This window comes from Arachis hypogaea, chromosome 12 (assembly GCF_003086295.3).
Source record: "Arachis hypogaea cultivar Tifrunner chromosome 12, arahy.Tifrunner.gnm2.J5K5, whole genome shotgun sequence".
NCBI classification, from domain to species: Eukaryota; Viridiplantae; Streptophyta; class Magnoliopsida; order Fabales; family Fabaceae; genus Arachis; species Arachis hypogaea.
Window position 1 is genome coordinate 18589676 of NC_092047.1, and position 27577 is coordinate 18617252.

The 27577-nt window shown below is 27.9% G+C and overlaps 2 protein-coding genes and 1 long non-coding RNA gene across 3 annotated transcripts; 1 reads left to right on the plus strand and 2 right to left on the minus strand.

Annotated features, from left to right (window-relative positions):
- Positions 1–1679: 1679 nt before the first annotated feature.
- Positions 1680–2019, minus strand: LOC140177295 (uncharacterized). The gene is made up of 3 exons (XR_011869113.1): positions 1984–2019; positions 1839–1910; positions 1680–1748 (listed from the first exon to the last, which is right to left on the minus strand). It is a non-coding gene; the product is annotated as an uncharacterized lncRNA (long non-coding RNA).
- A 15250-nt stretch (positions 2020–17269) lies between these two features.
- On the plus strand, positions 17270–20983 carry LOC112727054 (legumin type B). Its single transcript, XM_025776653.3, has 7 exons — positions 17270–17625; positions 18255–18547; positions 18645–19116; positions 19667–19765; positions 19843–19887; positions 20009–20277; positions 20363–20983. Exons 1-7 carry the CDS (start codon positions 17334–17336, stop codon positions 20753–20755), a joined length of 1863 nt encoding a protein of 620 aa, XP_025632438.1. The 5' UTR covers positions 17270–17333; the 3' UTR covers positions 20756–20983.
- A 3446-nt stretch (positions 20984–24429) lies between these two features.
- Positions 24430–27450, minus strand: LOC112727055 (patellin-4-like). Its single transcript, XM_025776654.3, has 4 exons — positions 26203–27450; positions 25808–25932; positions 25476–25617; positions 24430–24837 (listed from the first exon to the last, which is right to left on the minus strand). Exons 1-4 carry the CDS (start codon positions 27082–27084, stop codon positions 24565–24567), a joined length of 1422 nt encoding a protein of 473 aa, XP_025632439.1. The 5' UTR covers positions 27085–27450; the 3' UTR covers positions 24430–24564.
- Between the last annotated feature and the right edge of the window lie 127 nt (positions 27451–27577).

A 27577-nucleotide genomic window follows, 5' to 3' on the forward strand; every position in this document is an offset into this window, starting at 1 on the left:
TTTTTATCTGAGCAAAATTATTTGACACTAGCAAAGCGAACAATGCATTGTTGTGAGAAACTATATAGGTTGATAGAGTGATTGCCTGAGCTAATAAGATAAAAGAATGAACAAGTAAGACTAGTAAGGAACCAACCTCTGTTTCTTACTCTTGCTTACAAAGAATAACATAGTTAACAAAATATATATGATTTTTCCCTTTTCTTTGGTGTTTTTTTTTTTTTTTTTGGGTGGGAGGGGGGGAACCTAAGAATCTGAGAAAATGAAAGTAATTCCAACGAGGAAGGATACTTGAAGCAGCAATAGCTAAAGATTCATCGGCAATAAATCTCCATATCCAGAATCTCGTACTTGCTGGTGGACAACTTGCAAGTTCTTCAAAAAAACCAATGAGATCAAAGCATTTACGTCATCTGAATTTGGGGAAGAATCAAAGATTGAATTTTTACTATTTTAGTAAATTATATAATTACCCACTTTGGGCTATAATTTAATTACCAATAGTTTAACCATAGTTAACATAGCAACTAATTAAAGGATGACATGTCATAGAGGGTAATATACATATTATTATAGGAAGGGTAGAGTAGAATTTACCTTTGTTTCTATACTTATTGAATATTTTGTATTGAGATTCAAGAAATATTAGATAACCAACATTTTTATTATCAAATTTACCTCTGTAAGAAATTCCTGATATCCTTGTGCTGATGATTGCAAAAGCATCTTAACAACTACTGGAATATCATCAATAATGCCATAGTAAACTGTTCCAAATCTACCTCTATCGAGGACTCTCTCAAAGTTATTGGTCATGTTAACAACTTCATCGAATGAATATTGTCGGCGTTTGGATTCCAAAGGATCACCAGATTCCATATGAATGTAGACATCATCTAATTTTAAGGTCAAAATGTGTGTCATGGTTAATTGTACTTAGTGGACTGTAAATTGTAGTTTTAAGTATTGTTTCTTTTACCTTTTAGCTTTCTCTTTTTAATGTAAATGATGTTAACTACTGCCAGAACTATCAGTAGGAGCATCAAAAATGCAGAAACAGATGCTAGTATATAAATAACTGGATTATTTTTCTTGCTTTTATCTTTTGTCTGTTGGTCACAAGGACCAGATTCACATAGATTTGGATTTTGCCCCAACACCTAGCATCATTCAGTAACAAGAATCAAGTTAAAGTGAAAAACTACATTTAGTTTGCAATCTCTATGGAGGTTCTTACTATCAAGTTTCCATGTGTCATGATTTAAAGTTGTATGTATGTGTATAAGATAAAAGAGAAATAATGAAATCAAGAAAATAATAGTTACATGGAAGGTAATACATTTTAGTACATTCGCTACATGTAAAATATTTTATGTGAAAAGTATACCTGTGACGTTCTAGTATGCTGAAATTGATATGTGATACTATATAATTGTAGAAATTCATGTAACTATGTAAATAACAGGTATTACTGATTCAGGGTATCAAATTAAATAAGAGTAAGATACTTAAGTGATAGTACACCTTCACTTGACTTTGGGAGAAGTGCATTTGGAATTAGACCGGTGAGGTTGTTATTCTGCAAGTTTCTACAAAAGAAAATGTTTCTTTATTTTTTTGTAACAACAAAATTAATAATTTATATTAATGCTGAGAGTATGAAATAAACTTACAGGACTCTAAGCGATGGCAGGTTTTCTACCAGAAAAACAGTTATCGCCCCAATTAAGCTATTATTTGATAAATCCCTGACACAACAAACTCAAATCACTACAATCCAAGTGGAAGATAGGAAAAAATATACAAAAATTCAACGAATTTGCATTCGAGTCACTCACAAGGACTCTAACTCAGTAAGCTTAGAGATATAAACTGCTATGTGTCCAGTGAGTCCTCTTGAAGATAAATTCCTGCATGAATTTTCAAATACATTATAAACGGTTCATTATACTTAACAAATTAAATCTATATATGTATACTTACAAGGATGTGATTCTTGGGGTGCCATTAAAATAAAAAAGGAGTTTTAATCCCAACATAAGCCTAGTAACCCTAAAATCTGGAAAACAAAAAGGTGCATACATTACAACACTAGACATCAACAACAAGAATGCAATACTGTATCAACTAATTCACAGAAAGCAACCCAACAAAAAGAGAAAGGATTTTTGACAAACATTGCTAAGTAAAACATGAAACTAGGGATTATGATAACAAAGCTAGTGAATTCTGAATTGGCATGCATGAAAAATCATACATTGATCACACATAGTAAATTGCAAAGTTGCAAACTTTGAAAGCTGCAGAACTAGGAATTCAAGTTTCATAGGCATACAGTGTATTGAGCTGCTCGGAGAAGTGCTGAATTGTCATCGAGACAGGAACGAGTCACCATTCTTAGAAAATCATGGTTGCTTCTTCTTCTTGTTCTTTTTAGAGGTGTTGAGGAATGAAGAGGAAGCTTTGTTAAGAAGGATGAAGATGATGAACAAGTTAAAGAAGCCATTTGATTGATTCATGGTCATCACACTTGGTGGTTATTGCAGAGTGGATAAGGGATTCTGCAACGCAATTTCATGAGAGGGAAGGATACCGTGAGGAAGGCGGCGCTGCTTGTGACGACGCGGCGGCGATGCTTTCGAGCACGGAGATGGCACGACAGATGGAGAGAATGGGGCACCCAATGAGGCGGTTATCCTCGGTGGCAGCGACGGTGCCGGAACGAGAGAGGAAATACAGAAGATTAGGGTTCATTGTGTGCGAGGCTGATTTAGGGAAGAATCAAAGACTGAATTTTTAATATTTTAGTAAATTATATAATTATCCACTTTGGGTTATAATTTAATTATCAATAGTTTAACCATAGTTAACATAACAACCAATTAAAAGATGACATGTCACAGAGGGTAATATACATGTTATTATTGGAATGGTAGAGTAGAATTTACCTTTTTTCTATCACACTTAGACACACTTAAATACATCATGTGTCGACGTATCCAACCTTATTCTTAATATGTTTTCTTGAAATGAGTTTAGAAATAATATATATTATTAATTAAAACAAAAAATATTTTAAATACTTTATATAGTTAAAACAGGACATTAAAAACAGTTAAAATATTATTTTATATTTTAATATCAATAAAATATAAAAATATTATTATAATTTATCTAAAAATACTTAATATTTTATATATATGATGTGTCTCTATATCTTATAATCTTTTAAAATTTGTGTGTTCGCGTATCCCATATCTTATTGTATCCCGTATCCATATCAGTGTCCATACATCATACGTTCTTAGCCATGGCTAGTTCAATTCTATTGTTAATTTCATTTTGCTTAATTTTGATGATGATATTTTAGTGGCAAAACGGGTAGCCTCCTCGTCTCGCATTATCCCATCAATGTCCGTCCTAAAAATGGACGGGCCTATTTTATCAAATAAAGTGGGCTTAAAATATTAGTTTGTCTTATTTTATGGTAGATTGATAAATTAGTCAATTTAATTTTTTTTAAATAATAAAATTAATTAAAATTAATTAAAAATAATAATCAAAAAATAAAATATAATTAAATTATAATATAATTTTTTATTAGTTTTTATTTTTTAATTTTAATAGAATTGTTTAAAATAATATTCGTCAATAAAATTATTTTTATCTTAAGATATAAGTCATTACATAATTTAAGCATATATATGAAAGTATAAAATAAAATAAATAAAATTAATAATAAAAAAAGAATATAAAAATAATAAAATGTGTTTGAAAATTATTAATAAAAAAAAGAGAAAAATAACACTTGGCCTACGCGAGCTGGTTGGCCACACCCTGTCAAAATGCGCAGATTTGACGAATTTTTTTATTTGGCAGGATTCAAATCTTAGTCCGACTCACTTTTTTTGTGGATTTGATACGTTAGCCTGACGGATTTGACCCATTTTACTATGTCTTTGGAATTGATACCATTTAAAAAAAATACTTTTTATATTTGTAACACGATAAATTATTTATGTTCCAACTAAATTCTATTAAAAATAATCAAAGATTTAAGTTTAATTATAATGTACATTCATAAATCCATGGGATTTACAATTAAATTCAATTCAATTTCAATTTTATTGTGTTCCAAATACAATGCTAAGGAGCATAAAAATTTCCAAAATTGTTGTTGTGATGTGAAGTTTTTTTAAAAGTATATTTTTTCCCCAAACACATTCTTAATATCCCTAATTCTTCCAAGAAAATTTGCCAAAAAAATGTGGCTAAAAGTATCTTTTTAAGAGGAAAGAGTAAGACAGTAAGGATTGGTTTGGATTGGCTTTTTTGAATAAAAAAATATTTTTTAAAAAATAAATATTTTTATTTAATTTTAAACTTATTTAGATATATTTTTAAAAAATTTTAAAAATATTCTTTTTAAAATCAATAATATCTTACTCTTTTAAAAATAAAAATAAAAAATATTTTTAATATATTTTTTAAAAAATCTATTTAAATATAAAAAAATTTTATTAATTTTTTAAAAATAATTGTTTTTTTTATAAGACAATTTAAACTAACCTTAAGTATTTTAATTGGCTTATATTAATTTATTTGGCATACATATATGCATGCTTTACATTTGTGAAAAACAATCATGTATTTGTCCCTGAAAATCAATAATTTGTTTGATAAGAATATTTTTTATAGGAAAATTATAATATAAGATGAATAAATCAGATGACTAGCAGTAATTAGAGATAAAAAAAAGTTGGAGTAATACTCTAAATAGGTCTCTAAAAAATTGGTAATTCGATAGATTTGTTCTTTAAAAAAATTAACTAGGTTCCAGATTCCTAAAATTATTAGATATATGCTATATAGATCTCCAAGTCAGGTTGAACCGGTTAACACGATACTATCTCTCTTACGTAGAGGTTGTAGGTATAACGTGTCAGGTAAAGCAACACGTGTCGCGTTCAGGATAGATTAGTCCCTGGACACGTGGCTAAAACGACGTCGTTTTGGGACAACGCCAAACGACACCGTTTTGAGAGAACAGATTCGTCCCCACCATTGTTCCCTGGTTCTCGAAACTTTGACGTTCTAAAGTCAAATAGGTCTCCTAAAATTTTTGTTATAAGTCAAAAAGTCCCTAAATTTATAGTATATATGTCAAATTAGTCCCCTCGAATTAAGCAACTAGAACTATAATTAGAATTAAATCATGATTGAAGTATCCAAAGTATGTCAAAATATGCAATTCCAAGCACATGAAACAACATATCTCAAGTATAATTACAATCAAACAATTAGAATTCGTCAGTATCCTCATTTAGCATCTTGTTCTTTTGCAGAACTTTAATCTCTTTATCTTCATTAATTGGGTGAATAACAGATTCCAAGTTAGTAGAAGTGGGATCATACTAATACATTGCATTGTGGTCATGGTAACCCAAATTCAAAAAACATTTCTATAGGTCAAAAAAATAGATCAAGTCAATGTCTATTGGAAAAAATTTTTGACTTCTCCATTAATGTACACAAGTACCCCTTTGTTGTCTCTAACAAAACTTTCACCACGGTGAAATACAGGTAATATGTCTTTACTCATCTAAATACCAAAAAATAAAACTTTATCACAAGTTAACCAAGCAACTAGCGCAATACAACAACATAATAGAATAAAAAATTCAAATACCTACATTATTTTTGTTATTATCAAATATCTATCCGTAACCACTTCATCATAACTCTTATTTAAGCTACACCTACAACAAGCTGTCTTTGATCTAGCCTAAACATACATCACATGCACGTTTATCATACTTCACTCTTTACTGCTAATTTAATACAGCAAAAACTAACTTAACTTATCTCGAACAATGGCAATATGCACGACACACCACCACCAAACAGTTCTTGTACACACTGTCAAAGCACCATTACGAATTTGGATAAGCGTTAATGGGGTGAAGAATATGAAAGGTTAGGTCGTAAAATCTAGGTGAGGGTTTTGATACTTGTAATTTTACAAAGAGAAAGGGAGGGAATACGTTTTTTTATACAAAGTACCTACTTAAAATTAGGAACCTTTTTTACTTATAATAAAAATTTTAGGAGATCTATTTGACTTTAGAACGTCGAAGTTTCGAGAACCAGAAAACAAAGATGGAGACAAATCTGTCCACTTAAAACGGCGTCGTTTGGCGTCGTCCCAAAATGACGTCATTTTAGCTACATGTCCAAAGATTAATCCATTCTGAGCGCGACACGTGTTACTTTACCTGACACGTCACACCTACAACTTCTATGTAGAAAAGAGTGTGTTGTGTTAACCAATTCAACCTGATTTGAATATCTATATGGCATATATTTAATAATCTTAAAAATTCAAGATCTAGCTAATTTTTTTAGAAAATAAATTTGTCAGACTGCTAAATTTTTAGAAATTTATTTAGGGTATTATTCAAAAAGTTATTACCATAATTTATGATATAATAACTAATAACTAATAATAATAGATAAAGTGAATATAAAAAACCATTATAGAGAGACACAATGTATATATGATAGCATATACTTAAGCCGAATAGAATATACTAATGTATGTATTATCAACTTAGCTACCTAATATTTTGTTATTATTATGTCGGCATGATTTTGAAAATGTTTCTTACGGCCGTACTGTATAATATATTGTCCATGTGATATATTATTATTGGTATTTATGGACAAGCACACAGATCCAGTTGTCATGAAAGTGATTTCATATTCTACACATTTCATATATTCTGTTGCTGGTGTATAATTAAATTATTAATTAGTTAACAGAGTGTAACCATCGATTATCAAAATAGCTATGTTCTGATCTAATAATTACTAAACTAATATTCCATGCACGTTGTTAATCAATAATATTAATTTACACTTACACTTTAACATTGTGTAAGATGTGGGCCGGGTGATAACAATAATTTTGATAACAAATCATAAAAATTTAGGGGTTTTTGTTATTTTTTTTTTCTCTCTATACTTACATATATATCTCAAATAGGATTTATGAGGGATATATGGAGAATATTTCGATAAAGATACTAAAAATATCTTTTTTTTTTAAAATGTTTATATATGTCATAATATTATTGGATATTTTTATTAAATTGGTTAATAATTTAATTTTTAATAAACCAAAACAAAATCGGTTTATTATAACAACAATAATAAATCTAATTATTCGCACTATAATTATTAGACCTGATTTGATTCGACCGATTTAATTTAAACCGAACCATATTTAAATTTTTTGATAAAAAGACAAATATATCCCTAATTTTTGTTTAAAAAAAAACTAAAAAAAACTATAATCTAGTGGGTTATATAAATTAATCGGTTCGATCGAATCTGATAACAATTGAATTTATTGTTATTGTTATAAAAAAATTAATTTTATTCTAATTTATTAAGAAATTTAAAAATAACCAATTCATTAATACCTTTAATAATAATACAACATATAAATATCTTTACAAAAAGATGTTTTACACGTCTTTATAAAGCATCCTCCTCCGTTTGTCAGCAAATTCCATAGTAGCTTGGGTTTGATCATTTTTTTCTTCTTGCAATTCGTTGCTGCGGGTTGCTTCTTTTGTTTTTCAAGGTTCTTACCTTTTTATATCATCAATTTGGCTGAAAATATTTCAAATAAATTTTAAAGTGATATCTTAAATTAGTTTTCAATGAATTATTTTATCTAACATGTTAATTCATGACAAATTTTAACTAAAATATAAGTCTATTTGCCTATAAAGATATTGATATATAAATTTTATAATGTTTTAAAGTCTGTCATATATATATATATCATATATATATATATATATATATATATTTTTAAACAAATGAAGCTCAACACATTAAAGTGGAATATACAAAAGAAAGAAAGTAACATAAAGAGCTACGAACAATAAAATAATTCCCTGGCAACTCCATCTGCCTCCCATAGGATCACAACCACGCCATTCTGTGTAGCTCAACACCGTTCTTCTGTGAATAATCTCAAGACTTGTTCTTTTATTTCTTAGATCCGTGTGCATTACATTCCAACCATATGTTCTAAATTACTGCAAAGAACGCGGTCATCCACAGCTTCTGCCGTTGTTGTCTATTGTGCATGTCATGCCAACTGTCAAACAGTTCTTTAATGGTTCCAGGAATTACCTAATCTTTACTCAGTGACTTCAACACTTGCACCACACCTGCCATGTTACCTCACACGAAAGAAATAAATGCTCAGCAGATTCCACTTCCTTAGTACACAGTACACACATACTATTATTCATAATGTTAACTCCTAATTTAGTCAACCTCCCCTTGGTTTTAACTCTACCAACTAACACAAACCATCCAAAAAGCTTAATTCTCAGAGGTACAAAACTTTTTCAAAGAAAACTCGTAAACTATAGCTCGTGATCTCGGCTGACAGTGTCTTCAATTGTATGGCTTGTATCACAGAGCTAGTAGAAAATAAAATAATAACAATGATTGGTTTCTAATATTTTACCAAAACCTTATGTATGTGTAATCGATTTGCCAATAAAATATAAAATTGTGGATTTATTGTAAAATTTGGAAAAAAAAAGTCAGTAATTGATAGAGATTAGAATAGATTAGTGCGCGCGCATAAGTGTATGAGTGTGTGTAGTGTAATATAGTATTAAGTGACTAAGAGTGACTTTTAATTGACTATCTAATAGCCTTAAGACATATGGATCTTTAGAATGAGTTGTCAAACGCTTAATCAAAGCAAATTTAGGATTTAAGTGTGATAATTATTTTTGGTTTACTGTTGGGGAATTTAACGAATTCCAAAATAAAAAATTATGGGTTTGAAATAGGCTAAAGTTCTCATACACAAAACATGATTGGATAACCAAATAATGGTTTGCCAAAGAATATATGTGATTTTTGTATACAAGTTAAAAACCAATGTGGATATAAAAGTGTAGAGAGGATAAAATTAGGTTAAATTAGAATACCAAAATAAAATAAGTCTCTATTATTATTATTATTATTATTATTATTATTTAACAACTAAAATGTGTTATATGATTTTTTTAATTAAAAATTAGATGGCATATTTTTTTTAAACTTAATAAACTTCTTTTTTTATCATTTCATTTACTTAATGATTTAGTATAGATTTATTTGTTTAAAATAACTCCTTTTTTGTTGAAAAAATTGTCTATTTTTTTTTTTATCAAATGACATGAATTTAATTTAAATAATTTATATTAGTTTGCAGCCTCTTGATAAGTTGAAAAAAAATAAAATCATTCAAACTACAGGTAATCAGAATACATGATATCAAAAATTTCTAATGCAAGAATCAAAATTGTAAAGTATAATTATTTATTGTTCTATTTTTTGTTTATTCTAGAAATTGAAAAACCAAAAGAGCAATTAAAATTATAAACAAAATAAAAAAAATAAACTTTTATATTTTTTCAAGAAGATAAAATAGTTGAAGTAGATGGAACAATATCTCTAATTTAAGGATTGATATGATATGATTACCTAATTGGGTTTTGGAATTTAAGGATTGATATGATGTTTGAATATGATATAGATAATTGGATATTGATATCTCTAATGTATAAATTATTGTTGTCTTTTTTTTTTTTCTATTTTTTTGTCATCTTTTTCTTTCTACTTTTCTTTTTCTCTTGTATCACCTCAATACCTCATCATGAAATTATTTATCTCAAAATTTAATTAAATAAAAACAAAAGTATATAAATATTTATATATCTAATGAATTTGATATAAGAGTTATTTTTTGAGTTTGTATAAATTTTTATGTTTCTTTTTTTATATTGAATTTTTTTTCTTTTTAAGTAACAAAGGTTGAGCTCTAAATTTTTAAATAGTAAAAGTTCTGATATTACACTATGATATCACACTATGAAACTATTTATTTCAAAAATTTTAATTAATAAGAAGAGATGTTCAAGAATGATTATATCTCTAATGTATTAACTAAGACTAATTCTCGTGATAATCTTTTAGCAATTTGAATTATCACCAATACGACATTGTTTGAGAGATCAAGCATGTGGAGATCGACTGCCATTTCATAAGAGAGAAGGTTTAGGCACTGTCAAACTCGTTCATATTCCAAGCAATTAGCACCAATTGGCTGATATACTAACTAAAGTCTTACCAGCTCCACAATTTTATTATTTGATTTCTTTTGGCCACGTCAATGAATGAATGTTGAGATTGATCATGGAGTTGATGACTTCTTCAGCATGCATGGCTATGAAACCCTTCGTTTCTTACACATAATAAGGATAACGTTGTTTGCACTGTCTGCTTTAATTTAATTTATCCATATATATCTATATGGAATTTATTTGGTATATTGCATTGCATGATGAACCTGACCGAAATTCAAGGCAAAATGCACAATAGGAGAATCGAATATGGATAGACATCATTGTTTTGTGTATTTACTCTTTCATTCTGCATTTGTATCAACTTCATAGTCGCCTACATTACATGTCAGAGTATTTTCTTAGACTATAGAGTGGTGCAGTTTGTATGCATATGAGAGAGATCCATTTTTTCTAGCTAGCAAATTTTGTTCGGATTTAGGATTTATTTGTACATACTATGGTTACTTCTTTTAAGTCTATCAAATCTTTAATTAGATTTCTACGGTATAAAATTTATAATTAAATTTTTGTATTATTCTTGATATATTTACTTTTGTATAATATTATTTTAAGAATATTCTGTTTTTAGTTGCAATTTTTAATAAATTTCATATTTAAAATTTTTTAATTCTAAATAAAAATTTAATAAAATTATAAAAAATTATGGAATAATTAAACTTACTACATCGACGCTTCTATCAGGATTCTAAGATCCTTGAATATCAAAGTTATGCAACAGAAAACAACAATGTAGAAACCAGATCAAGCAATGAAGAATTAGAATCTCGAATAACTAAAACAAAGAAAGAAACGATTGAATGAACTTTATTAAACACACCTTGATTAGAGAAGAATACAAGACTTAGTCCCAAGTGAGTTAGGTATAGCTATTTATAGAAGCTAGTAACTAAGGCTGCATTTGTTTCCAAGAACAGGATAGGATAAGACACTGAAAACAGGATATGACAAGACATTGATGGATAGAGATATAAAATTTGTGTTCTTGTATTCTGTTTGGCAATAAATTAGAACAAATTATGAAAATCCAATTTATTCTTATTTTTTTCCATTCAAAAAATTTGAGATGAAAAATATAATAATAAAAAATATAATTATAAAAAATTAACAAAAATAGTGAAAGAAAAAATAAAATATAAGTTGTGTCTCTTGTTAGTGTCTCTATGTCTTTCCTGTTAGGATAGACACAAAATACACTAATTCAGTGTCTCTGAACACATTGTCTCTGTCCATGTCTCTTCTGCCAACACAATTTTGTGTCTCTGTCTTTATAAACAAACGCAGCAGACTTGAGCACAAGACTGAAAACAGTTATAACAAACTTGAGAAAAGTCACTTCCTAACAAACTAACTAACTGACACCGTGAATATAACTAATCTTAGCCAGTATAACTAACTATATTTCTAATGTTATATTGCTAATCAAATATTGACCAAAAATAATAATATTTAATGATCATATAACATTGCTCTAAATAAATTTCACTAACACTACACCAGCACTCTGCTAGTGAGTACAAATATTCTGTACTGAAATTCTATATGTATCCTCAATTTGTTTTAACGTTTAATTAATTGAAATATGATTATATTATGTGTACATTAAAATCAGCCACAAAAATTAGTCATTAATATAAATAAATATTAAAATATAAATATATAAATATATTAGTAACTGATTCTAATAATTAATTTTAGTGTATAAATAATATTTTTGATTAAAATATGAATATCTTTATATGAGAGAAAGATATTGTATGTTAATTCTAATTTCATCTATGATATATTATTAAGTAAAATTTTACTATCAAATTAAAAAAAAGGGTTAAATTTTACGTAAGGTTTGTAATAGTCTAGAAGAATAAATTGAACCTATAAAATTAAATAAGAGAAAATTTTATTCTCCTCTTTTAAGATATGTTAAAATGACACTCCTCTCTTCTCTATTTGTAAAATGTACATTTTTTGGGGCAAATCATTATATTAAGTCAAGGAGAGCAAAATTTTACATAAATCCGCCAAACCAAAATCTGGTTCATGAATCCATCAATGCACATTTCTATATAGTTCGAACCAGGTCAATTCGAACTCAAACTACATGTAATTCGAATCAATGTGATTTGAACTATGTACACACGCACACACCCACTAATTCGAATTACACCCAGTTACCCACGCACGCATTTTCAGATAATTCGAATTTGACTAATTCGAATTATTCATGGTATAATTTGAATTATGCTGTTAAAAAATTAATAATTTATTAGAAAAATTTTATTAAAAAAATTAATAATTTATTAAAAATTTTATTAAAAAAATTAATAATTTAAAAATTAAAAAATATATTTTATTTCATACATTAAAAAAAAGCTAACAAAATATTTAATTACGAGACTTTTTTAAAATATTAATGAGCTATCAATTCGAATTCCATACAATACTCTTTTGTCCATTTTTAAAAGCTCATGAATATTTTTTAATAACTTTTTTAATAAATTTATTTAAATTATACTTCAAAAAATATTTTATTCTATGCAAAATAATTTAAAAAATGGCTTAAAAAATATTTGGAGTTCTATAAAAATTTGTAATGTTCTAATGATTTAGGTAAATACATGCATGTACTCAAATTTTAAATAAAATACTCTACGTAGTCAATAATAATTTAGAAATTAAAGAAAATATTTTATTTCATACAAAACAATTAAAAAATATATTTTATTCTATACAAAATAATTTTTAAAAAAAATGGCTTAAAAGATGTTATGAGTACTATAAAAGTTTGTAATATTCTAGTGATTTAGGTAAATACATGATAAAAATATATTTTCTTTAATTTCTAAATTATTATTGACTATGTAGAGTATTTCTTTAATGTCCTAAGTCATTAGGACATTACAAATTTTTATAGTACTCCTAACATCTTTTAAGCTATTTTTTAAATTATTTTGCATAGAATAAAATATTTTTTTGTGGTATAATTTAAATAAATTTATTAAAAAAAATTATGATAATTTTTTAATAAAATTATTTAAATTATATGGTGAGATATTACATGATTCGAATTACCCGGGGACGCTCGAATCACTCTTATTCAAATTATATGGTGAGCAATTCGAATTCTATACAATACTCTTCTGTCCATTCTTGATAGCTCATGAATATTTTTTAATAAATTTATTTAAATTATACCACAAAAAAATATTTTATTGTATGCAAAATAATTTAAAAAATGGCTTAAAAAATGTTAGGAGTACTATAAAAATTTGTAATGTCCTAATGACTTAGGACATTAAAGAAATACTCTACATAATCACTATAATTTAGAAATTAAAGAAAATATATTTTTATCATGTATTTACCTAAATCACTAGAATATTACAAACTTTTATAGTACTCATAACATCTTTTAAACTATTTTTTTAATTATTTTGTATAGAATAAAATATATTTTTTAATTATTTTGTATGGAATAAAATATTTTCTTTAATTTTTAAATTATTATTGACTATGTAGAGTATTTTATTTAAAATTTGAGTACATGCATGTATTCGCTTTTTATTTTTATTATGGAGAATGGTCTGGAGTAGCACAGGTTTATGGAGAGAATGTGTGCTTTACAACAATGTGGGATCAGGTAAGGACAGATCGGACCGTCCGAATTCTCCATTACAAATCGGACGGTCCGTATTGCTACCACAGATCGCAGGGTCCGATCTGCTCCTCCCCCTCAAAATAATCTTATAATAATCAAATCGGACCCTACGAATTATTTTTTCAATTTATTAAAAAAAAAAAACAAAACGAACGGTCCGAATTGCACCATCTAAAATTTAAATTTTTACTCCTTGAAAATCGGACCATCCGATTTGTACCATATATTTTATTCTTCAGCAATTCGGACCATCCGAATTGCTCCTGCCTAATGTCCCAAAAAGCTGCCCCCACACTGTGGTTAAGCACCCCAATACCCCATAATAGATGACTACACACTCATTAGTTTCATAACCATAAAAATCAGTCGCATGTATTTACCTAAGTCATTAGAACATTACAAATTTTTATAATACTCCTAACATTTTTTAAGCCATTTTTTTAAATTTTTTTTGCATAGAATAAAATATTTTTTGTAGTATAATTTAAATAAATTTATTAAAAAATTTTGTTAAAAAATATTCATGAGCTATTAAAAATGGACAAAAGAGTATTGTATGAAATTCGAATTGATAGCTCATTAATATTTTAAAGAAACCTCGTAATTAAATATTTTGTTAGTTTTTTTTTATTGTATGAAATAAAATATATATATTTTTTAATAAATTTTTTAATAAATTATTAATTTTTTAATAAAATTTTTCTAATAAATTATTAATTTTTTAACAGTATAATTCAAATTATACCATGAATAATTCGAATGAGTTTGAGTTCGAATTGACCTGGTTCGAACTATATAGAAATGTGCATTGATGGATTCATGAACCAAATTTTGATTTGGCAGATTTGTATAAATATTTCCTCCCCTTGGTTTATATTAGTGATTTGCCCCATTCTCCTCTCTTATAACTTTTAAAAAACTTTCTTTTTAATTCATTTTAAATGATTTGTGTTAACTAATGTTAACTTTATTTATTTTCAAGAAAAAAATAAATTATATTTTATAAAAATACTCTTTAGCAAAAGTTTTATTTTTTTGTCTTTAATAAATTATTTTTTTATTGATTAAATTATATTTTCACCAAAATATTTTTAAAAAATTTAATAATTAAATTTTTTTTCTAAGATACCCTTCAATAATTTTTTAATTATTAAAAAAATTAATAATAAAATATAAAAATAATTATTAATAAAAATTTTGATAAAATCATAATTTAATAATTAAAAAATTATTGAAGGATATCTTAAAAAAATAATTTAATTATTAATTTTTTTTAAAATATTTTGGTAAAAATACAATTTGATGAATAAAAATTTTTTTATTAAAGAGTATTTTGGTAAGCAAAAATTAATCACAAAAAAATAAAATTTTTGCTAAAGCATATTTTTGTAAAAAATAATTTTTTTATTTAAAAAATTGATAAAGTTAACATTAGTTAACACAAAAAATTTAAAATAAATTAAAAAAATAAAAAATTTAAAAAAATATATATTCTACAAATAAAAAAAAAATCATTTTAGTATATCTCAAAAAAAGAAAGTAAAATTTTTTCATTAAATAATTTAGATAATAAGGATTATCATACTATAATGGACCAAGATAAAAAGAAGAATGTCTTATGATACCCTATAACATTTAACTATTTTTTCTTATTTATTTTGTTATTTAATTTTTGTGTGAAACTTTACCATTAGAGTTCAACTAACCCTGCTCAACCTATAGAAATTTCATATGCATGAAGTATTAGGATTCAATCAAGTTCATCCAAGTGATTTGAGTTAAGTGTTTTTTTTGTTTTCTTCTTCCTTTTGCGCTTCTTCTTCTTCATGCTTCTTCTTCTTCTTCTTTTTCTTCTTCATTTTGGATGCTACGTCTTCTTCTTCTTCTCCTCCTTTTTTATTATTTTTTAATTTGTTACTATCGTCACCAACAACATCTCTTCCTCTTCTTCCTTCTCTTTTTATTGGAATTTCATCTCCTTCTTTTTTATCATTCTCCTCTATTATCATCATCATCATCATCATAATCATCATCGTTATCGTCATTGTCTTCTTCTAATACGTATCGTCGTTATCATTATCATCGAATTCGAATTTATATAATGGACAATTTTTGGTTCATGTGGTATTATACAATGGTTTCGTTTTAAGCTAATTTTCGGTTCATTCGAGACGCAAGTGTTTTTGAATTCGAATGTATACAATGGACCATTTTTGGTTCATCATTTAGTATTATACAATAGTTTAGTTTTGATAATATTTTTGGTTCATTCGATCACCACAGAGAATCAGAATCAATAAAAATATTAGCAAAATATTGGTGTTATTAGTGATGATGATAATGATGATAGAAGAGAAAGAAGAAAAGAAAGGAGGAGATAAAAGAAATTCAAATAAAAAAGAAGGAGGAGGAGGAGGAGGAGGAGGAGGAGGAGGAGGAGGAGGAGGAGGAGGAGGAGGAGGAGGAGGTATAGTGGTGGTGACGATGACGATAATGAAAAAAGATAAAAAAAATAAATAAAAAAAAAGAAGAAGAGGAGGAGAGGAGGAGGAGGAGGTATAGTGGTGGTGACAATGGCGATAATAAAAAAAGATAAAAAAAAAAAAAGAAGAAAAAAAAAACGAAACCCGCAGCATAAACTAAATGACAAGAATGAACTTGAATGTAAAATACGAGACTTATTTTAAAACAAATAAACAAGTAATTTTAAATTAAAAGTTTAATTATTTTATTATTTTTTATAATTTTATTAAATTTATAATTAAATTTTATATATTTTTTAATTAAATTTTTACATTATTTTTAATTTTATAATTAGATTTTTTTTATATTAAAATTAATAAAATATTTTTTAAAAAATATATGATTAAATTTTAATTATGTTTTTTATTTTAGATACTTTTAATTATCAAAAAATATTTTATTAATTTTAATATTTTTATACTAAAATAAATTTAATTATAAAATTAAAAATAAAATAAAAATCCAATCAAAAATAAAAAATATAAAAATTTAATAAAATTATAGATACTAATAAAATAATTAAACCTAAATTAAATAAAACATAAATAGTGGTTGTGTTGTGGCATACATACATATAGAGAAGGAGGTAGACAAGAAGTACTTATCATTACGTTATTTTAGAATGCAGAACAGAAATTAAAAGAGACGCGGAGAACATGAATATAATGAGTGCATGATGCCTTGTATATTGGCCAGGTTCATCATGCAATACAAATAAACAAAGTTCCATAGATATGGATGAAGAAGAGCAGAGTGTGAAGGCCAAACCTTATTATATATGTGTAAGAAATGAAGGGTTTCATAGCCATGCATGCATTGACGTGTCACTCACACACATTCTCTATGAACCCTATAAATAACTAAGGACTCGCTATCTTCTCTCAACAACATACACTCCCTCTTCTCCAATTGAATTAGTTCTTTGAACAAAGATGGTGATTGGGCCGTTTAGGCTCTCACTTTACGTTTGGTTGGTGTTCCTCACAAGTGCATGCTTTGGAACGAGGCTTGAAGAGAGTTTCAATGAATGCCAGCTCGACAGACTGAATGCTTTGACGCCGGACAACCGGATTGAGTCCCAAGGCGGCATCACCGAGACATGGAACTCGAACCACCCGGAGCTAAGGTGCGCCGGTGTCACGCTTCTGAAGCGCACCATCTTCCCTAACGGCTTCCACTTGCCTTCCTACGCCAATTATCCCCAGCTCATTTTCATCGCCCAAGGTTTGCTTTTTGTTTCATATTATTACATTTATAAGAATTCATGTAATTCTTTTTATCACGTTAAAATTTTATGAAAAATAGGTTTATGATATAGTATCTATCAAAATTTCTCATTTACAAGACTAGTGAGAACTATATTTTTTCTATTGACTTATATTTTCAAAAAATATAGTCAATAATATAATAAGAAAAAGTCTTTTAAGGCCCAGCACTTTTATTAAAATTTGGTCAACACTTAACTAATAAAAAAAATATGAGTAATCTCATATCATTGAATATAATCTCATATTATTAAAAATATTAGTAATGATTAATTGATGGCTACAAATCACAAAAATTACTACTTCTAAGTCCTAACACTCCTCATATAATAAAGTCAACACAATTTATTCTTTTTATCCGGTACTTAATCGTCAGCTTATTTTTATATTTTTATAAGCTGAAGTTAAAAAAAAAATCAAAATGAACCAGTAGAATATGTGTTAACTAAAATTGTTGGTCAATATAAATAAAATTTGCTAGTCCTTATACTTTTTCTCAAAGTAGTTTCATAAGATATTTCACATAAACATGTTAATTTTCTGTAATTTGTTGTAACTAATTTTATATATAATTAACTGTGGATTTAGGCAATGGAGTCGTTGGAATATCTCTACCTGGATGCCCTGTGACATATGAAGAGGCTGAATCGCAGTCTAGAGAGGACAGACGACGACGTATTGCTATTAAGAGAGAGTCTGAACGAGAACAAGAACAACAGGGTGATAGCCACCACAAAATCTACCACTTGAGGCAAGGTCATCTCCTTGCAATCCCGGCAGGAGTTCCTTACTGGAGCTTTAACTATGGAAATGAGCCTATTGTTGCCATCACGCTTCTTGACACCAGCAACTTGGATAACCAACTTGATCCTTCTCCAAGGGTAGGTAACTAATGTTGAGTTGATTATAGATATCAATATACTTATTTAGGTGATGATGACATTCTTCATCTAAAATATTTGTATTTGCTGGTTCAAGAGATTCTACCTAGCTGGAAATCCGGAAGAAGAGCATCCAGAGACGCAACAACAACAACCACAGACGCGACGCAGGCATGGGCAGCATCAGCAAGAGGAGGAAGAAGGCAACAACGTTTTGAGTGGATTCAGTACACAACTACTAGCGCATGCTTTCGGCGTGGATGAGGAGATAGCCAGGATACTCCAGAACCCGCCAGAACAGACGAAGGACCAAATCGTGAGAGTGGAGGGAGGATTCAGAGACGTCATAAGTCCTCGCTGGGGAGAGGGAAAACAGTATGAAGATGAACTAGAAGAAAGACAACGCCAACCACGAAGACGGGATGAACAAGGAAAAGGATATGACTATGATGACGACCGTCGTCCACATAGACAAGATCCCTACAGACAGGGAGACGAAGACGATCGACGACCACGGGGTTCACGTCAAAGACAGGGAAGAATATATGATGATGACGACCGTCGTCCAGGTAAATAATGTTATTAAAATATAAGTTTAATTACTTGCTTCTTATAATTTTATGAAATTTTTAATTAGGTTTATATATATTTTTTTTAATTAAGTCTTTGCACTAAAATTTTTTTTAATTAGATTTTTATATTTTTTTTATTTATTTAAATCTTTGTACTAATTTTTTTAGTTAGATCCTTATAAAATTAAGACAATTACTACTAATAAGAACTTAATTGAAAAAAAAATTAATATAGGAACCAATTAAAAAGAAAAAAAAAATATAAAGACCTAATTAAAAATTTTACGAAATTATAAGAACTAACAGAATAATTAAACCTAGAATATATTTACGGTATAAAAATTTTTTATTTTGATTTTTTAATTATTGTAAAAATAATTAAATAATATTAGTCGTAATAAGTATATAATCATAATATATTAAATTATTAATGTTAAATTATTATGTAACAGTATTTATTTACCTAACATTATTGTTTAGAATATTATGATATGAAATATTTATATATCTCTCGTATTAATATATAATACTTTCTCTGTTTAATAAGGTCAATACGAAGAAGGAGAGGAAGACGATCGACGGCCACGGAGGTCATCACGTCCAAAAAGACAAGGAAGAAGGCATGATGACGACGACCGTCGTGCAGGTAATTATAAGGTTATTAAAATATATTAATATAACATATATCTCATATTAATTTATAATATTCTAAATATGTTTTAGATGAAGACGATCGACGAGGATACGATGATGACGAGCGTCGTCCAGGTAATTACAAGGTTATTAAAATATATTAATACAGTATCTATATATATATATATATATATATATATATATATATATATATATATATCTTGTAGTAATGTATAATATTCTAAATATATTCTAGACGATGATGATCGACAAGGATATGATGATGACGATCGACGACCCCGGTGGTCATCACGTCCAAAAGGACAAGGAAGAAGGTATGATGAAGACGGTAGAAACGGAGTGGAGGAAACACTATGCAGTCCAACTCTTGTTGAGGACATTGCCCGACCATCCCGTGCTGATTTCTATAACCCTGCAGCCGGCCGCATCAGCTCAGTTAATAGCTTGACCTTCCCCATCCTCAGATGGTTCCAACTCAGTGCGGAACACGTTCTCCTCTACAGGGTAACTAATATTGATCAATTACTTATTATTAACATTGTTTTGTCAAGTCAAATCAAAACTTATGTATGTATGAATGTACATATAGAATGGCATATACAGTCCCCATTGGAACAACAACGCAAACAGCATAATCTATGGGTTAAGAGGGGAAGGAAGGATCCAGGTGGTGAATTCCCAAGGCAACGCGGTGTTCAATGGTGTTCTAAGGGAAGGACAGATTCTGCTGGTGCCGCAGAACTTCGCTGTGGGTAAGCAAGCCGGGAATGAAGGATTTGAATATGTGGCGTTCAAAACAACTGATCGTGCTTCAATCAGCCACCTCAAGCAAGTGTTTAGGGGAATCCCCGCTGATGTTCTCATCAATGCTTTTGGCCTTCGAAATCATCAAGTCAGTGCTCTCAAATACAATGGAAACCAGACCCCTTTGGTCGCTGCTTATGATTCCCAGTATGGGCCTCAACGTCGTCATCAAACTTAATCATAATAATAATGCTCAAGTTGATAGCAAGAATAATGATGGTTCTAGATTATGGTGGCCATCTTCAATAATAATAAAGTAAATAAATTTTGGATGTTGTTGGGAACTTCGAGTTAAAATAAAGATTAGGCCTAACTTATGTGCCTATCTGAGCCTCTTTCTTGATCTATGTATGATTGACGACGTGTATTAGTTTCTATAATAATAAAAAGAGAAAATTCTACTCTCCTCCCACGCGATATGCTAAAATGACACTTCTTTTTTCTTTATTTTCTAAATGTACATTTCCCTCTTTTCTAACTTTTAAAAAACCTCCTCTTTAATCTATTTTAATTTTTTGTGTTAACTAATATTAACTTTATCCATTTTTTAAGAAAAAATAAATTAATTTTAAAAAAATACCCATTAGCAAAAATTTTATTTTTTATCATTAAATTTTACTTACCAAAATATCCTTTAATAAATTATTTTTTTATTGATTAAATTGTATTTTTATTAAAATACTTTTAAAAAAATTAATAATTAAAATTTTTTTTCTAAGATACCTACCCTTCAATAATTTTTTAATTATTAAATTATGATTTTACCAAAATTTTTGTTAACAATTATTTTTATATTTTATTATTAATTTTTTTATATCAATATATATTATTTTAACATTAAATAAAAAAATCTTACCACTGTTAATATATATATATAGCAATTAATATATATTGATATTGAAAAATAATTTTACTAAAATCTTTTATTTAATGTTAAAATAATATATATAGATATCGAAAAATTAATAGTAAAATATAAAAAAATTGTTAACGAAAATTTTAGTAAAATTATAATTTAATAATTAAAAAATTATTGAAGGGTATTTTAGAAAAAATAAATAATATAATTATTAAATTTTTTAAAAAATATAATTTAATTAATAAAAGAATAATTTATTAAAGAATATTTTGGTAAAGAAAATTTAATAATAAAAAATAAAATTTTTGTTAATGAGTATTTTTTTAAAAAATAATTTATTTTTTTTAAAAAATAGATAAAATTAACATTAATTAACACAAAAAAGTTTAAAATGGATTAAAGATGGGGTTTTTTAAAAGTTAGAATGGAGAGAAATGTACATTTATAAAATAGAAAAAAAGGAAGTGTCATTTTAGCATTTCGCAGAAAAAAGGAGTAAAATTTTCTCTAATAAAAATATGACTTTCTAAAGTATTCTCATTTCATAGCTCTGTGATTTAATTCAAATTTAGAGGTAAAAAAATTATAAAATAAAAATAAATAAATCCCTTTTTCCCTTACTATTTGATAGAAGAATAAAATATTCATTTATAATTTAAAAATTCTTAATCAATTCTCAATTATTTATTTAAGTAACTGGTTTAAACAATTTCTATACTTGTTTAAAGAGTTTTTAAGAGCAATTCTAATGGTAATTATTCTAAATTTCTCTTCTGAGATAAGGATACTTTTGTCCGTTGAAGTGTGAACTCAAATGAATTCCTTTACATGGATCGATGAGGAGAGTTCTTATTCAGAGGGACTCAAAATTTGACATATGTGGAATGTCAATAAAAAAATTAAAACATATATATAAAATAAGAAAAAGTATATGGAACCAAAATGTGAGCAGCCAAAAAGTAAACAAAATCGTTTAATTAAAATTATTTTTTGAATAATACGTTTAAAAACCGCTCCTAAAATTACAGAGCACAAACCAAAACCCAATTTTTTATGGAACCCAAACACATTTTAGCTAATTTTTGGCTGATATGCTTTTGGTTCCTAGTTGTTCTCATAAAATAATAGTTGTATTGTATGCATATATATTATAATGGTTGCTATTACATATAAATGAATTAAAAAATATGTTACATATAAATAAATTAAAATATATATTACATACATATTATATGTATGTTAATTAATTTTGTAAATTAGTTTAAATTAATTAATAATTATAATAATTAAATAGGCACCAGCATAGATAGTTAAAAGAGAATTTGATTGAATATATATAGCAATTTCATAATGTTTGTTGTTAACTATAAAATTTAACTATATTTTTTTTGTATTAAGTAATTTTACAACTTAATATAATCCCGAATTATATATTGTGTATTATTGTTATATATGATTTTTTTAATATTAATATCTTTTAATAGTAAATTATTTTTATATTTATAAATTTAAATAATATTATTGAAAAAATAATAGTTATATTAATTTTAATTATTTAATTAATTGAGACCACAACAGGGACTAAAGTTAGTTCCTCCTAATGGAGAAGAAAGACATGTTTTGAGTTCCTATTTACTGTTTATGACGCAAAAACTGATGTAGAGTTACTTTTTATAATAGGTGGGCCATAAATAGGAATTGGGATGAGTTTCCTACTGCAAATGGTCTAAGAGCACCTCTAATAGTTGGATTCCCATTCAACTTTTTGGAAGAACCTACCATTGGAGTATAGAGAGATGGAGTCCCTGCACATAATTCAAGAAGAGAGAATTTTCATTCAGAGAGACTCATATTAACCAATAATGGCAAGTTATTATAAAAATAAATAATTATATAAAATTTGAAATAATTAAATAATTATATTAAATAATTATATTTTTATTTAATTAATAATTTATATTAATTATTTATGTCATAATTAATATTAAATATTATTTATATTATTATATTAAATTATAATTAATTAAATTTATTTATATTAAAAAATAAATTTAATTTTTACACCTTACAAAATAATTGTTGGTTGGGTTCGTTATTTTTACTTTTAAATTTTAAAATGCCTAACCACATTATTAAAATTGGCCATTGCACCATACCATTAATTTTTTTAAAAAAATGCCCAACTTCGAAATAGGCAGCAGCATAGACAATTGAAAGAGGACTTTAATTGAACACATATGACAATTTCACAATGCTTATCGTCAACTATAGAGCTTAATTATGTTTTTCTTTGTATTAAATAATTTTACAAATTAGTGTAATTCTGAATTATATGTTATGTATTATTGTTATATATGAATTTATGTAATATTAATATCTTTTAATAGTGAATTATTTTTATATTTATAAATTTAAATAATATTATTGAAAAAAATTAATTATATTAATTTTAAGTATTTTAATTAATTAATTAAGTGGGACCACAATAGGGACTAAAGTTAGTTCCTCCTAATGGAGAAGAGAGAAATGTTTTGAATTCTTATTTACTGTTTATGACGCAAAAACTGATGTGGAGTTACTTTTTATGACAGGTAGACCATAAATAGAAATTGAGATAAGTTCTCTAATAGAGATGGTCTAACACATCGTCAAGTCGGCCTTTACAAAAGGCACTTAAACCAATTATTCCGATGGTTGATAATCAATTAAAAAATTTTAAATATAAAAAAATACTTTATTCTCAAATAAATAGTCAAAGGTCGAAAAAGTATTTACTCTAAGAAAAAGAAATTTGTAAGATGCAAACACATGTATGTGGATATAAACATACAAATACAAATATTTCACTCTAAAATAATCATGAACTAACATTTGTGCTAATTTGGTTTAATTAAGCCTTTAAAGGTGCAAAAGTAGTATTTTTCATATAGGTTGTCAATAATGTTATTTTCTGCAAAAGTGACTTGGGATTTGGAAAGATACATGTTAGCCTGTGATAGTAAATTTGTTCTATTCTGCCATATCATCAATTTTTTGTTTATATGGTTGCTTGGTTTCTCTCAAAAAGTTGAAAAGGAAATATACAATTTTCATCCACCAAATCAAAATGGAAGAACCCCCTCAATGGTTTAACTACTATTAGATAGCAAGATGAACATGGGAACTGTGATTCTAGTCTTAGATCTATAGAACATTCTCCTCTTCCTGTAGTTGCCATTTTCAATAGTTAGGACTATCTTCCCAGGTTCATTGATGTAAAAGGAGTTTCTAATACTCTCACCAAGCCTATTTTGATTTTGAAGCAATATAGTGTATGACCCTTCATCATCTGGGACAAACTCTTCTTTGTAAGACACATCCCATCCAAGCACAGTTACATCCCAAGTTACTGTCACTCCAGACTGATACAAAAATATTTCCAAAAATAATCAAAATGATAACTAATTATAAAATCTATTAGTACGATAAATATTTAGAGTTAATACTCGAATTTGTCTTTGTAAAACAATTCGTTTTCGAAATTGATCTCGAAAAGATTTTAATTTGTTAGTCATATTAGTCCTTAAAATATAAAATTGTAAGTCAAATTTGATCTTTTCATTAGTTAGATAATAATATGTCATGTTAGATATCATAGGTTATGCTACGTGTCAAAAAATGATTGGAATGATGACATGTCACGTTAAGATACAATTATTTTGTGACACGTAGGATTAATATTTTTATGTCATCATGACATGTGCACTTAAGGTAGCACGTGATCATCTAACTGACAAAACAATCGATTTGACTTATAATTGTATTTTTAGGGATTAATATAACTAACAAAATCTTTTGCTATCAATTTTAAAAATGAATTATTTTTCAAGGGCGATATTTATGAACCGGTGAAAATGTGTTACAAAAACTTTCTATCATGTATTGTTGTCATATTAGCAATTTAAAACTATGAACTATTTACAAAACTTATTTTTATACGCATTAAAATTTAATTTGAAACAAAAGATATTTAAGATTATCAGAATTTGATGTTGAGTACCTCACTGACTGGAAATTCAACCGTAGAAACTGTATTTCCTCTGATGTGGAGCTCTTCAGCCTTATCTTCAGGTGAGAAATCTGGGTCCTTTTCCCTCCTAAGACCTCCATATTCTACTGGAAGCTGTTCTGGGTCAACAAATCTTTTACAACGAAAATAAGAATTTTAGAAAATATTCGAAGTTTTTATTTTGAGGATTTTATAAAACAAAAACGCTAATAACAACGCTAACCAAATAAATCAATATTACATTAGAAGATCTTGAACAGCAAGATTTTAATGAAAGCAAGACTTTTAAGATCAGGATCAGGATCAGGAATTAGCACACTTACTTGAGAAGTGTCTTTGTGATCCTTTGTGGCCTAACTAGGATGAATTTCTTTTTACTTCTCTGACTCATGAACCTTGAGAATAGCACCTGAGAGGTGTACGTCCAAAATGGAGCATGTAGTACTATCTGCCAAAAGATAAATAACTAATTAAATATAATAACTCAAATTTTTAATAAAAAAGGTCAACTATATAAATCAAACGATTTTGTATATCATAAAAGAAACAATTTAACTTCAAGCCAAGACAGCTAACGTGAAATCTTTTGCTGAATGTTTACGACACATATCAGAAAGATAAAATAAATTCAGTGCACAAGCATCTCGCGTTAATGCAGGTTCGAAAAAGGGCCATACCCAAACAAGTTCAGGATAAAATAATGAAAAAAAATACTGACATTTTTCCAGACAAGTTCAGGATAGTAGTTCTGAATCAAGAGTAGAGCTTGCTTGCTTATTGATTCAAGCTCCTTCATCCGTTGTGGAGATGCACGTTTAAGATCATAGACCTGAATCACTGAATCAACACCTCCTTCTTTGAAGCATAGCTTCCTCACAGCCCTCTCCATAAGTTGAATCCTCCACCTCAAGAACCTCTCACGCTTCTGCTGTGTCCCAAAAGTCTTCTTATAAAGGCTCTTGTCATTGAAAATACCATAGAGATGGTAACAAACAGGGCGCCCTTCTTTGTCCCTACTATTCAAGAAGCTGGCATGCTCGAATTCCGAGCCGAGATCTTCCTCGTCAAGAATGCGGTCGACGCGATTCTCAATTCGCCAATTCAAGGTCTTCTGGAGCATGTCGAATGCTTCAGAGACCTTGTAGTCCTTAGCCTTCAAGAACTTCAAGAGAATGATGTCAGTGCCTTCATGACCCTTGCTTGGAAGCAAAGGGATACCCCATAAGGATATGTCCTTAAGCTCCTCTGGTGTGAGCTTCTTAGAGCCCTCCCCTAAGAGGTAGTTTCTGAGGATGGCGTCCTCCACTTTGCCCCGGAATTCGAGCAGTGATTTTTTTATCTTGACTTTCATCTCAACGGGGTCATGTATCATATCTTCATCATTGCCACCAAGATCTTGATCTAGTTCTTGTTCTGTGCTTGAAGAATCTTGGTCCTCTTGAAGGGGTGCTCGTTTCTCATTGGGAAGCTCTTTTTCCACGAGGATTTTCTTGTTATTATTATCAATGAAGACTAATGGAACACCAACAAGGGTATTGTTGATGCTATTATGATCTCCATTTTCTTCATTGAAACCATCTGTTTCCATCAGGGCTGTCATGTATCCTCTCCTCTGTGGTCGGGTTTTCCGGCAAAAACCCGAGTATATGCTGGGAAACTAGGATGGGGAGGTTGGAGGAAGGATAAGAAAAAGAAGAGGAGGGAAATTGGATAAGAAAACGTTGATGTTGATGTTGTTAATTCCTTTGGAAACAAAGGGGTTCTTCAATTTTTCAAAAATGTGAAAAAGAAAGATTAATGTTGAGTGATGGATGGATGAATGCCTTGAGTTTCAACAAGTCTCAACCGTTAGTTTGGTGGCGCCAAAAATAGTGTCTGAGATATAAGCACATCTGCGGTGGCTCCAACATTGGATTTCACTGGCATACGTCTAAATACTTAGAGGCCAACACCGTTTTTTTATTCTATTCTATTTTTTTAGATTAACATTATATCTAATAATGAATTTTAACAATTTATATGATATAAATAACCATGCTATATCCTGTTACGGTTCAACTCCCTATGAACAAAGTTGGCAAATTGGTAGATTT

What these genes read in the sequence shown, in the direction of transcription:
- LOC112727054 (XM_025776653.3), top strand. Translation starts at nt 17,334, where the DNA reads ATGGTGATTGGGCCGTTTAGGCTCTCACTTTACGTTTGGTTGGTGTTC. An exon ending in GCTCATTTTCATCGCCCAAG is followed by an intron (nt 17,626 to 18,254) that starts GTTTGCTTTTTG and finishes CTGTGGATTTAG; the next exon opens with GCAATGGAGTCGTTGGAATA. An exon ending in AACTTGATCCTTCTCCAAGG is followed by an intron (nt 18,548 to 18,644) that starts GTAGGTAACTAA and finishes TGCTGGTTCAAG; the next exon opens with AGATTCTACCTAGCTGGAAA.
- LOC112727055 (XM_025776654.3), bottom strand. Translation starts at nt 27,084, where the DNA reads ATGACAGCCCTGATGGAAACAGATGGTTTCAATGAAGAAAATGGAGAT. An exon ending in CTGAACTTGTCTGGAAAAAT is followed by an intron (nt 25,933 to 26,202) that starts GTCAGTATTTTT and finishes ATCTTTTGGCAG; the next exon opens with ATAGTACTACATGCTCCATT. An exon ending in ATCACAAAGACACTTCTCAA is followed by an intron (nt 25,618 to 25,807) that starts GTAAGTGTGCTA and finishes TCGTTGTAAAAG; the next exon opens with ATTTGTTGACCCAGAACAGC.